This window comes from Jaculus jaculus, chromosome 4, assembly GCF_020740685.1.
Source record: "Jaculus jaculus isolate mJacJac1 chromosome 4, mJacJac1.mat.Y.cur, whole genome shotgun sequence".
NCBI lineage: Eukaryota > Metazoa > Chordata > Mammalia > Rodentia > Dipodidae > Jaculus > Jaculus jaculus.
In genome coordinates, this window is record NC_059105.1 from 100,383,781 (window position 1) to 100,397,520 (window position 13,740).

Consider the following 13,740-nt stretch of genomic DNA (forward strand, 5'->3'; position numbering starts at 1 on the left):
TTCATAGCAAGTACCTTTATCTACTGAACTGTCCCTTTAGCATCTATAGAAACCATTTTAAATATTTCCTTCCCCCTGGGGAAGTTTCTGGAAGAATAAATTATTTAAGCTGAGAGTCAATTATGGAAAATGAACTACCCATAGAGAGTAGGGAAAAGAGTTATTTCAGCAACAAAAATGGGCTATTTAAAGATCTTTAATTGGACCAAAGCTGAGAAGTGAGACTGAAATGAAGTCGGCAGGGAGAGGTTCTAGACAAAGAGGGAAGTAGAAGGGAGGATAGAGTTAGACTTTCCCATAATTATGGGAGCTTATTTTGGTCTCTTCCATGCACAGATGAACTTAGATATGGCCAGATTAAATTTACATGTAAAGGAGAATAATATTACTTATCTGTGGAAAATAGATTAGAAGGCTTTTGAAGCAGGCACAGAACTGAAGACTATTAATCAGTCACGTAATTATTGAAATATATATATATATATATATATATATATATATATATATATATATATATATATATAATGTGGCAGAGCTATAGTTCACAAGACTTCATTCCCAATAGCATTCTGGAATTTCAAATAAAATATTTTCAGATAAAATATTCACTTTTGTATTTTTCTCTATAATAATATACATTTCTAAGCTGTGTGAAGGAGAAAATCAGTGACTACTCATTTCAAAGATATGATTTGCCAAAAGTTTCAGAAACAATTATAAAATTGCTACATTTATTATTTATTCCTTTATTAAAGCATATGATGTAGACGGGCATGGTGGCACACACCTTTAATCCCAACACTCGGGAGGCAGAGGTAGGAGAATCTCCTCCATGAGTTTAAGGCCACCCTGAGACTACATAGTGAATTCCAGGTCAGCCTGGGCCAGAGTGAGACCCTACCTCCAAAAACCAAAAGAAAAACCATATAATGTAGTCATGATCATATATATCACTAGAAATTAATAAGACCATAATTGTTTCCTGGGAACTTATATCCTTATGATAAACACATATACACTCGTCATTGTAAAGTAGAATGAAGTACAGAACAGTGAGCATATGAAAGAACTTAATAGGAGACGAAAGTATAATTATTTTAAAAAATCAACATTGTGATAAGAAGTTTGGAGTTATTTACTTGGCAGAGTAATAGCAAGATTAGGGGATAAATTCACATTTTAAAATTTGTAACTTAGAAAAACAACAGATGACAATATGACAGTTGTAAGATAAGCAGGAAAGAGTCCCACTAGGTTGGGACAAGAGACTCTGAAATAGGAGTCAGCAGTTTAGAAATCAAGGAAGGATGGAAAAGAATAGAAGATGATGGCTCTGTTCCTCAAGCAGATAACTGCAAATGAACCCACTCCTTTCTATTAATCTTACACTCCACCATTTATGCAAATGACAGAGAAACCTGCCTCTTTGGTTCTGAGTTTGCAAAATATAATCTATACAATAGTTTGCCACTGCTGTTTACAAATCACCACCCCAAAAGGATCCACTTATTCCTGTCTTACTTAATATTAGCATATCCTCCTTTCTAGAAGCTAAATACAATGCCATTAGCCTAATTTAAGTTCTTCAGTGGAAACAAATTTATTTTACTTCTATGGTAGTAAGGCATTTACTGATTTAAAGGCTTCTAGTGTTTACCAATCAATGAATAATCACATGGGACTTGGTGAATATAAAAAGAACTAAGATTGGTATTTAGGGTATGATTATGATAAAAATATTTCCTTCTCCTAAGTCATTTAAAATGGAGTTATCAGATATAAAATACAATTCAATGTTTTGAAGGAATAAGTTCAATGCATAATATAAAAGCACTAAAGTAAGAATAAAGAAATAACATAGAGAACTTACCTTGATTCTTATCACCAGAAAGGTTGATCTTACCTTTTACCAAGAAATAATATATCAATAGACCTTTAAAGTAGAAATAGCACACTTTTGACTTTATTGAGAGATGACACTGATGAGTAATTAGAATTCCAGATAACTTTACTCATTTTATTTCTTGCTATTTTATTTAGAGGTTGCATTGATATTTTGTGTGTTTAACAATTATTTGAGATTGATTGTTGTGGTGGTTTGATCCAATTTCCCCCATAAACAGGTTTTTTGAATTCTAGGTTCCCAGCTGATGGCGATTTTGGAATTAATGTCTCCTGAAGGCAGTATATTATTGGGGGTGGGCATATTATAGCCAGTTTTCCCTTGCCAATGTTTGCCACACTGTCTCATTGTTGTTGCTATTGTCCACCTGATGTTCACGAGGAGATGATATCCACCCTCGGCTCATGCCACAGTTTTCCCCTGCCATCATGGAGCTTCACTTCAAATATGTAAGCCAAAAGAAATCTATCTGTTCTCACAACCTGCTTTTGGTAAGATGTTTTCTGACAGCAATATAAACCTGACTGCAACAATAAAGTTGGTGCTAAGAAGTGGTGTGTGTCATTGATGCCAGAGACCTGATGTGTGGCTTTGTTTGTATGGAGCTCATTTTCAAGAAAAACATAGAAGGATTTGAAATCTTATCCTAAGAGACACCTTGCAGTGAAATAAGTACAGATTGATGGACAATTCTGGTCAGAGTTGAAAGACCTGAATGCAGTAAGAACTATGGATTATGAGACTTGGCTTATGAGGATGAGAAAGAGCTTTGTTTGGACTGGGCTAGAAGCAGTTTGTGTGAAAGGCTTGTTGTTATGCCCATGTCCTGAGAACTTGTGCAGGGTAGCATTGTGTAGAAACAGCTGGTGTGTGCAGAGGGATATGACAGAGGGAAAAAAAAAATGAAATCTTTGGGCCCAAACGGCTGCATGTTCAGCTGCAATTGTATGAGAGATTACAACCATTGAGATTGAGCCACATGACCTACATTGGGTCAACAGAAAGAATGCAGTCTTTGAAGGGGCCTGACTGGTAAAGGACTGTCCAGTTCTTCAAAGTCTGCTTTATTCCCCCCAGATTAACAAGTTCACATCCCATCTGGTATTATGGAATATGAGAAATGCAGGAAATAGATGGTTAGAGAATTTGCAGCACAGTCTTTTTGTTTTTGGAAATGGCCATGGGCAATGCGAAGCAGGTTTGCTGGATTGTCTGCCTGGTGACCCAATGGAGCTGCAAGGATGAACCATGGGTTGCAGCGGAGATGCTGGGACCATGAGATGGCTGCTAAGGAGAGTTGTTGCCCCTGGATGATGTTTTCCAGGACTGTGAGAAGCCTAGCTGGAAGGGTAGAATTGGAACTCCAGAGACTTGTCAGTGGTTAGAATTTTTTGGATTTGGAAACTTTTCACTGACTAGAGTTGATGGACTTGGAGCTATAGAGCTTGATGTTTGCCCTGTTTAAATATTGTATTGGTTGAATGTTTCTTTATATGTACAATTCCATCTTTTTCAATATTAATGTTCTGTATCATTATTATTAGTTTTTATATTGTGGCTCAGTTAGAAAATGATGGACTATGGGAATGTTTGAATATTTTAGGATTGGTAGCAAAACTATGTGGACTTTTAAAGTTGGACTGAATCCATTGAATTTTATATCATATATGGCCATCAGTTTATGGGGAGCAGGAGTAGAATGTGGTGGCTTGATTCAGGTGTCCTCCACAAACTTGGGTGTACTGAATGTTAGGTTCCCAGCAGATGGAGATTTGGTAATTAACCCCTCTTGGAGGCAGTGTATTGTTGGGGACAGTCTTATGGGTATATGGCTGGCTTCCTCTTGCCAGTATTTGGCATACTCTTTTGTTGCTGTTATTAACCTGATGTTGGTAAAGAGGTGAGGTCCACCCTCTGCTCATGCCATTGTTTTCCCCTGCCATCATGGAGCTTCCCCTCCTGTGTGTAAGTCAAAATAAACCTTTTTCTCGCATGCTAGTCTTGTTTATTTGTTTTCTGCCAGCAAGGCAAATCTGACTGCAATAATATTTAGGCAGATAACTAAGTGAGTAGAAATAACATGCATATATCTGGCCTTTACCAACTTGGCATCACCACTTTAGAAAAATAAATCAGGAAAGTGGTTGGTTCTAAAGATCATTATGTTAAGTGCAATAAAGCAGACTCAAAAAGACAAATACCACACATTTTCCTCTTATATATATACAATTCTAGATTTATTTTGTGTGTGTGTGGGGGGGGAGGGGCTGAACATAGAGAAGGAACCAGGCAGGAGAGAATGAGATTTTTAAGGGATTAGAGAGATTAGAGAGGAGAGGATATGATCTTAAAGGAAGACAGAAAGAGAGAGAACGATTACATGTGATCTGGATGCAGGAGGAACTATTAGGAGGAGGAAAGGAATGAAAGGGAACAGAGTAGAAAGGGGAGTACATTAAGACTAAGGGAATAAGAGGTATAATGAAATGAATGTATGAAAATGCCATAATTAATCCCATTACTTTATATGCTAAAAAGAAAATGGATGACTAAATAAAATATATTTTCTTACATTTTATTTGAGTAAAAATATTATGTAATGGATCATTTAATAAGCAATTACATTTTACAATAGCAAAAAATATCACATCATATGTAGACTACTGACTTGTCCTCCTGTGTGTGGGCGGGCGTGTGTGTGCCTGCATGTGAAATGCATGTGAGCATATGTATATTTATGGTTTGATTTACAGAACCACAGAGAAAAGAGTACTGCCTTGATCATGTGAAAAGACTATAGGGAAACCTGATAGGAATTTCAATAACACATAACTTAGTAACAGTAATACACTGCTTTAATTAATTTTATTTAAGAATATTTCAGGAAAAAGTCAAATGATATAAAAAATTGTATACACCATAAATTATTTACACAGATGACTTATATAAATGAAATCAAGCACTTGTACATACCATGGAATTAGAACAAAGGGAGTATGTTTTCCTTGGGTTCCTAAGCCATCAAAATCAAAATCACCTTAAGGGAATGTAGGATAGAAAACAGGCATGTGGCATGTTTATCTCCAGGTTTAGTACTTTGTCAGGTCTCCAAATGTGCATCAACACAATTGGGAACTGTTATAATTTATCAGGAGCTTTCTGGTATGAAGTAGGATGGTATATTAACTTTCTCAAATCTGCCACTTTGAACACTGTAGAAATCTTGATCCTGAATATAGATTTTACCCAATTCATGTCAAACTTTTTTAGGGCCCACAGAATCAGGGAGACAGAGAACTCAGGGAATATAGCTCTACTTAGAAAAGCTTTGGATTTTAGAGAGCTGTGCTTCAGGGGCCTAAACTAAAACCTCATTTTAATTAATAACTCAAGAACTTTCACATGACTCCAAAATAACACATGTGGGGGGTTTCACCTTATTCATGAGGGACTAGAACATTAGCTCCAGGGACCCTCTCCCACTGTTATGCTTACACAAAAGATTTGTTTTTTGAAAGGCAGATGTTTTTGTTGAGATAGAAATTAAAACTCAATATCTCAAGGTCACTCAACCTGCTGTTATTAAGCGTATGTGCAGCTAAATCATCTTTTGTAGGTTTCAGTGTAATAATAAGCAGCAATAAAGCATAGACAATTTACATAAGGAAGACAAATTGGCTCTGGCCCAATGAACCCAGTATGACTATGCCCTTTTGAACAAAAGTAATCAAACCACCTGTCCTAAAAATAATAATTCATTTGAGATTAAATTAAGGCTAGATTAAATCATTAACTGTGCTGCGGATTCTCATGTCAGTCTGTTCACTTTTAATTCCAGAATTGATTATGTATTTTGTGGAATTAGACAGAATTTAAAAGTATTAAAGTAATGCCTCAAAATATCTTTAAGCAGGCTTGATCTGCAGACCAAAGAAAATAGGCATCTGAATGGACTGTCTGGTTAATTAGTGCATGAGACATTACAAGCTTTGTGGTGGCTGGTGGTAGGTTTCCCAAATGAGTCCAAGTGGGCTGGCTTGGCAGAACAAACCTTCATATCCCTTGCTTCACAGCTGCTCTTATCCAGACAGATAGGCATTTAGGTAGGACATGTCAGAATGCCAATGCTGAAGAAATGCCTATTGATGGGCTTACTGGTAGAGATAATTTGTGTGTACTCCTGCTGTTCATGTTCTAGTTGGATGTACTGGACAGACTGGGAGGAAGATGAAATAGATGACAGCGTGGGAAGGATCGAGAAGGCTTGGATGGATGGCTTCAATCGACAGATTTTTGTGACTTCAAAGATGCTGTGGCCAAATGGCTTAACTCTGGACTTTCACACCAACACCTTATACTGGTGTGATGCCTATTATGATCACATTGAAAAAGTGTTTTTGAATGGAACTCACAGGAAGGTAAAAGGCAAATACTGCTGTGTTTAACCCACAGGCCTTTTCTTTCACAGAGCCTTGAGGTGGTGTATTAAAAAGACTTTCAAATTATGTTTACCCCTCTGATGTGGCTGCCAACAGTCTCTGTGTGGTGGCCAAAGGAGGGTGAGAACTAAGAAGTGAGGTTGGTGCTGGCCTGTGGGAGACCAGGAACAGTTCACTGTGGTATGTAAGGATTTTCAGGATTTTTGAAAGAAGCTCCCAGGGTATCAGAGCTGTTTTAAAATTCAATTCTATATTATTGATGAATTTTCAATGATTAACTCCATTCACAGATGTTAAATATTTGCAGCTGAAATTTAAATATGCAATGTTAGTAGTTAATCATACTGAATTTTTTGAATAAAGAACTTTGGAACTTGAAACTTAAATACATAGTAGAAATGAACTAAAGCTCAAGATTATTCACATGAATGAATTGAGATTCCTCTTGCCTCTTTCTAAATCCCTGCGAGATGTTGATGTTGTTGGATAAAGCTGTGGACAATGCAGTTGTGAGTGATATAGAAACATAGTTGTTGAAACATCGCCCCTGACTCTCACTCTTGCCACTTAACCACTCATATATCACTGTTAGTTAAATGATGGAACCATGAAAAGTTAAAAATTGCCAAAATAATTATGATTTTATGTCCTTCCTTCTGGAATAGAGAACTTAACAGTAGGTTAAGCCTAATCATCATGGATTCTTTTTGAGAAATAGTCTTTTAATAAATTTTGATTATTTCAGTCATTATTTGACTCTAGCAGTGCTGTAATACATTCCCTTGATAAACAACAGTAACTGGAATCTAACCCAATGCACTGTATATGACAAGTGCTACCCAAATATTCATGGTTCCTATGGAAATGTTAGGGTATGCACAATACAAGCCACTGTCAGGGTCCGTGCATTTCAGACTACATTACAAAGAATACAATTTGAATGTTATTTGTAAGCTATATGGACATCTTCCTCCATTACCTAATATTAATGGAAGTGCATAAATGGCTTTCATAAAGCATGCAATTCGAATTTATAAATGATGACAGGTGACAGAGTCAGAACATTATTTCAGTTATGCTATCCTCCATACACAGTGGGACTTGCATGTTTATCACATGATTGTTCTGCACACACAACCAAATAAAAGTGGACTATAAAAATATATAAAGATGATTAAAATTGAAACTTGTTAGTGAACATTATACACATATAATCATGAATGTTTCTGTCTTCATAATTAAGCACTTTAATTTATTTCTTGGAATTTTCATTTTTTTAAATTTTCATTGGTCCAATTGACTTAGAAGATTTTCCTCTCTTCCCACTGCCATTTAAACATTTTCCTTCACTTGGTTACTGAATGAGCAGCATCAAACATTCTTCAGATAAATTTCTATCCAAATCCAAAGATACAAGTAGTGCACTAGCTCATAGACAAGAGATAAATATGAAAATCAAGCAATGTCATCTAAATGTTTGCATTCTTGATCATATCATTAGTGCCATTTATGAGAAATGTGAGTGGATAAAGTATAGATTGTCACTTTTTCAAATAGCATGCCACAAAACAGAAAAAAAAATGCTCATATTGTGGAAAGTTTTTACAAATCTACTGTGAGAAAATATGAGTTGAAATCTTAGTCAGACCATTACCTGGTATGTGTATTTGAATGTAATTTTTAAAAGTTTCTTCTAAAGGTTTGTTCTGATTTTTTTTTACAAAGAATTTATATTTTCCAGGTTGTTTACAGTGGGAAAGAGTTGAACCATCCCTTTGGATTGTCACATCATGGAAATTATGTGTTCTGGACTGATTATATGAATGGTTCCATTTTTCAACTAGATTTGATAACAAGTGAGGTGACATTACTGAAGCATGAAAGACCACCTCTGTTTGGTCTTCAGATTTATGATCCACGAAAACAACAAGGTATTAACAGCCAAATGAAACTTATTTTGAGTTTCACATAAAATGATACTTCACTGTATTTTCAAAAAGGCTTTAACAATGTTGACAGTTTTATGATAGAAGGTGCCCAGACCATTCCAGAATTTATCACAATAGTGCCTGTTACAACAAACATGTATTCCTTATTTTTCTAAATTGCCTCATTGAGAAATTCAGAAAGTTCTATTTGAGTAAAGTTTAGTTTTATGAAGCATTTTTCATTAAGCTAATTTCTTAGTAGAATGTAGAAATATCTGTTAACTGAGAGTAGTACTGTAAATAGTGAGAAAAACTTTCTCACTTTGAAAGGAAGGCTTGAATATGTGAAAAAATGCATTATACATGAAAATATCATTTTAAAGAGCTATCCTAGTATATTTATCTGATAATGCTCTATGTGTATTTAAAGAATATGTAATCATTTTTGATGACTTTAAAATATAACAAGCAACCACAATATCCATGTCTTATTAAAATCAGTTAATGTTGTTATGTTTTATCTTCATAAGTTATGAATATTCATTCTGCTATTAAAATTAGCATGACTTATAACTTAGACATTAAGCAAACAAAACAGCTTAGTAAAATTATGTGATAGATTTTTTATGAGTCTAAATAGTCACTAGTCCTCTTTTATGAAAATATTCTAATAAAAATTTCATGAACCTACATCTTAATAAATTTAAAATGAATATATTACTCCCTTAGTTTTCTGATACATATATTGTTAATGGGAAGTTATGGAGCACAAGAAATTTTGAGGATATTTGAATTAACTTAGTTACCTAAAATAAAAATATTCCATACTAGAGTTTCCCTTTTTACTAATCTACTAAAACTGCTATATTAAGATATAAATGGTATTTTATAAAATCATGAAGTTTTTTAAAATGATAAATATTCATACATAATTCAAGATTAGACTACTTTAAAAAAACTAAAAATGAAATTAGTTGGGATAGCATATGAACAAGAAATGAAGAATAGATAATATTGACTGACTAGTTTTATGGATATCAACACATATTCTCCCTCCCCCTGCCCACCAATTGAACAGTCAGGGCTATGTACACGCTAGGCCAGCATACACTGAGCTAGCTCCCACTTTCTTCCTTCTTTTTCATTCATAAGAAACTTTTCCTATGAAATATAATTTCTGAACTTCCTTTAGAAGAGCTTGTGTATCAATTTTTATATTATTTTAATTTCCAATTATTTTACTTAGTGAATTATTAAATGTGGTGGAAAACATTGTGGCATACTCTTAGATGCACTTGTACTTAATTACAGGTCCTTGCACTTTCTTTTACTCAGACTTTGGACTCATCAACTATTCAGCATAGATAAATAGTTTCTACATATTTTTGTGATGATTTAATAATTCAATTTAATAATTATTTAGCATATAAAAGTAAATTCCTGGGCTGGAGAAATGGCTTAGCAGTTAAGTTGTTTGCCTGCAAAGCCTAAGGACCCTGGTTCGATTCCCCAGGAACCACATAAGCCAGATGCACAGGGAGCACATGTGTCTGGAGTTTGTTTGCAGTGGCTGGAGGCCCTGGTGTGCCCACTCTCTCTTTCTCTCTAATTCTTCCTGTCTCTCTCTCTCAAATAAATTAAAATAATAATATTTTTAAAGTAAATTTCCATTACGTTTGTGGAAATTCACAACTTTCTCCTACAGTGTCTCAATCAAGAAAAATTATAATTTTATCTTTCTCTATAAATCAACTTTAAATATATATTCCAAGGAATAACATATCGTACTTTTATACCATAAATTGTGTGACTCCAATAGACAAACATGTGTGGTGTTTTGAAGATCTATTATTATATAATTGCTCAATATTATCCTTTGATTGGACTATTTTCTTTTAAAATTGCTTCTTCTTCCCAAGTTATTAAAGCGAATTTAAATTAGTCTTGATTACTGAAGTCATTATTAATTTTCATTTCAGGAAAATTATTTCCTGTTTAACTTAGAAAGTGTACTCCACTGAATTGACTGATTATTTTCATTAACTCAGGTGAACAAATGAGTTTCTACCCAGCGTTGATTCAGCTAGTTTGTCTAATATTTTACTGATGTTTGAATAGATACCACAATGTGGACAGGATGCCTAGTTAGTACACTTTTGACTCAAGTCAAAAGCCATTGAAAATTAATAACCCACAAGCAGATCTAAACTGACTTCTCTTTTTAACTGCCTCAGTAACAAGGATTACAAAGTAAAATGACTTCAGATTTTTAAATATGGGCATGCTGTCTTACCATCTCATCACATTGTTTTAATATGAAGTTTCTCTTAAAGAGCTCTATATAAATCTGGATTTAGAGATCTCAAATCCTACAGAACCAGTATAACAAACACCAATATATTATAAGTCACATTATTTCATAATTATTCTGAGATTTAAATTTTGTGATAGTATCATAATTATATCAAAATTCCTACTTATTTTAAAATTGTCCTAAATGCACTAAGTGTCATGCATTTACCATCAGAATTTCTTTGGGCAGGTCTTCATCTACTATTTGGACACATAATGATATTCAGGATCTCTTCTGACCTGGAAAATTGTTAGCACTCTGTTACATATAAAAACACTGAGCATGGGGCTGGAGAGATGGCTTAGCGGTTAAGCGCTTGCCTGTGAAGCCTAAGGACCCCGGTTCGAGGCTCGGTTGCCCAGGTCCCATGTTAGCCAGATGCACAAGGGGGTGCACGCATCTGGAGTTCGTTTGCAGAGGCTGGAAGCCCTGGCACGCCCATTCTCTCTCTCCCTCTATCTGTCTTTCTCTCTGTCTGTCGCTCTCAAATAAATAAATTAATTAATTAAAAAAACAAAACAAAAAACTCTGAGCAGTCAAGGACCTAGAAAGTTTGCAAAGCCAAAGTACCTAGGCTCAACTTCACAGGACCCACGTCCCACGTGAGCCAACTGCACAGGAGGCTGGAGGCCCTGGTTGACTCATTCTCTATCTGTGCCTCTCTCTCTCTCTCTCTCTCTCTCTCTCTCTCTCTCTCTCTTAGCTTCATTCTCTCTCTCAAGTAAATAAATAAAAATAAAATCTTTTTAAAAAGTGGAATTTTCTTTCTTTCATTGTATCAGAAAATGTTCAGACCACAGGAAAACTGAAACAGTGAGATTATTCTGTGTTGGCTTTCCATACTTCCATTTACATGAAACAAAATGAACTTTATAACCAAAAATTAAATTACTAAGGCCTGGAAATATTGAGGTACCAATATTGACTAATGAAAGATTTAATATATTGAGTGTATCTTAATTACTTTTCTGTGAAAGTTATACCCTTTAATATACTTGCCTAAATGCAAAGTACACACAGTGAGCATATATTTATCTTTACCTAAAAACTTAGAAGGACCTTCTTATTATTAAAACCTTAAGTCTACTGATAACCTTGTACTTTGTATCCATACTCCAAACAGATGTTCCTGTCATTCAAGCTAAGTAATGTAATACTCATCGAACACTCTCTATTTCACATTCCAATAGATAACAATTATGTTTCTGGGAGAAAAAAATTGGGAAGAGACAAAAAATCTAGTCAAGATTAATCATGAATTACGAAGTGAAAGTTGTTGTTCATGGGTCATTTTTGTATATTTGATTGCTTGCAGGTATTTGTTTCCAAAGTAATCTAACTTACAATAGTACTATTAATAGTGATTGGTAAGTTAATTTTCTTCCCTTGATAGATGGAACTTTATTTCAGTTTATAAAAATAAGTTAGTGTTTTCAAGATTAAGTTTTATATAAACCATTCTCATTTTTCTTTTTAGGAATAGTAACAATGATAATTATCTATATATAAATCATTTTGATAAATATTTCTTGTCGTTGGAAATTGGAAACATTAGTTTGACCTGTAAATATTCAGTAGTCCTTCCTGCAGATGAGATAAAATAAATTAATGATTTTTCTTTTTACAAAAAGTAAATTAAATTTATATTTAAGGAATTAAAACCACTGAAATGGATGAAATATGGATTTTCTATAGTTTGATCTATAATGTATTAATGACATTTTCCCTTGATATTTATATATAATTTTTATTCCACATTTAAAATTTAACCACTTAAACAAAGGATAGAGATATTGTATATGTAACATTTTGAAGCTATAATTTCAAAAAGTCTATATATAGTCTATTTAGAATATGTTCTCATAATGATATTCAAAAACATATTGTATCATTAAATAAAAATGACTTTAGTATGTCTGATGAGGAATATGGGATTATTCACATTTATTTAGACATATATTTCTATTGTGGCAATATATTGATTCTCCTATTTTAGTGCAGTATTCACAGAAAGGGGATATATTTCTAACTTCAAACAATGATAATTCTAAATACTGAAAATTCTAATACAATAAAATATATACCCACCTAATTATTTTTAAAATGTAATATTGAACATATATATTCTTTATATTTTATCTTGGTGACTGAGTATTGAACTCATGTGCGTACTCCAGCTAGAGCTGGTGAACATTTCACCAGCCCCATGGCTTATATTATCATTGACAAAATATATTATGTTCAGATATTCAGTAATTTCTAATTTCTTACTGATGTAATTCTTCATACATTTCTCAAAGTATTTTGAATTAATTCTAGTTCTGTAAAATCTGAACCTAACTAAAATATAGACAATCTAATGAGAACATAACTACAATCTATTATTTTGATGTCATCATCTTTTCCTTCCATTATGATGGTAGGGAGCAACAGGCACTGGAAGGTCGTGGATACACAGGCCATTTTGTGTCTAGAGGAGCATGTTGTAAGGAGTCCTACCCTTCCTTTGGCTCTTACAGTTCTTTCTGCTACCTCTTCCGCAATGGGCCCTGAGCCTTGGAAGCTGTGATAGAGATATTTCAGTGCTGAGCGCTCCTCTGTCACTTCTCAGCACCATGGTGCCTTCTGAGTCATCCTAAGGTTACTGCCATCTGAAAAGAGAAGGTTCTCTAACCAAAAGTGAAAGTAGCATTAATACATGGGTATGAACATTAAGAGAAGTGATTACTAGGCTGTTTGATGAGCATAGTATGTACATTGAGCCAGACAGCAACAGATGTTACAACCCTAGGGTTCATGACTACCCCTGTTGTAGGTTTTCAGTATCAGGGATATATCCCCTGTCCCCATGGACAGGCCTCCAGTCAAATTAGAGGGCAGTTTGTTTCCCCCATAAAAGATATGCCACTATTGCACCCTTTGGCTCATTTTGCCTGGATGGCCAAATATGAAGTTTGCAGTGTCCACTGTTGGGTATCTTCACTGGTAATTTCTCTCTCTCCCTTGAATTCCATGCAGTGTGGCATTTTCCAGCTTTCTGCCAGTTGTTATATATGGAGGAGGTTTTCAGTTCAGTTCCACTGGGAGTTATCAGTGACCTTGCAGCCCAAGTATGTG

The 13,740-nt window shown here is 34.5% G+C and overlaps 1 protein-coding gene across 2 annotated transcripts in view; it reads left to right on the forward strand.

Moving 5' to 3' along the window:
* The window catches only part of Lrp1b (LDL receptor related protein 1B), a 2,087,209-nt gene that overhangs the window by 1,206,514 nt on the left and 866,955 nt on the right, over positions 1–13,740 (forward strand). For both annotated transcript variants that reach the window (XM_045147485.1, XM_045147484.1), the window contains 2 exons: positions 6,102–6,321; positions 8,084–8,273. In XM_045147485.1, the coding sequence (XP_045003420.1) occupies positions 6,102–6,321; positions 8,084–8,273 (410 nt within the window). The remainder of the gene's footprint in view (positions 1–6,101; positions 6,322–8,083; positions 8,274–13,740) is intronic.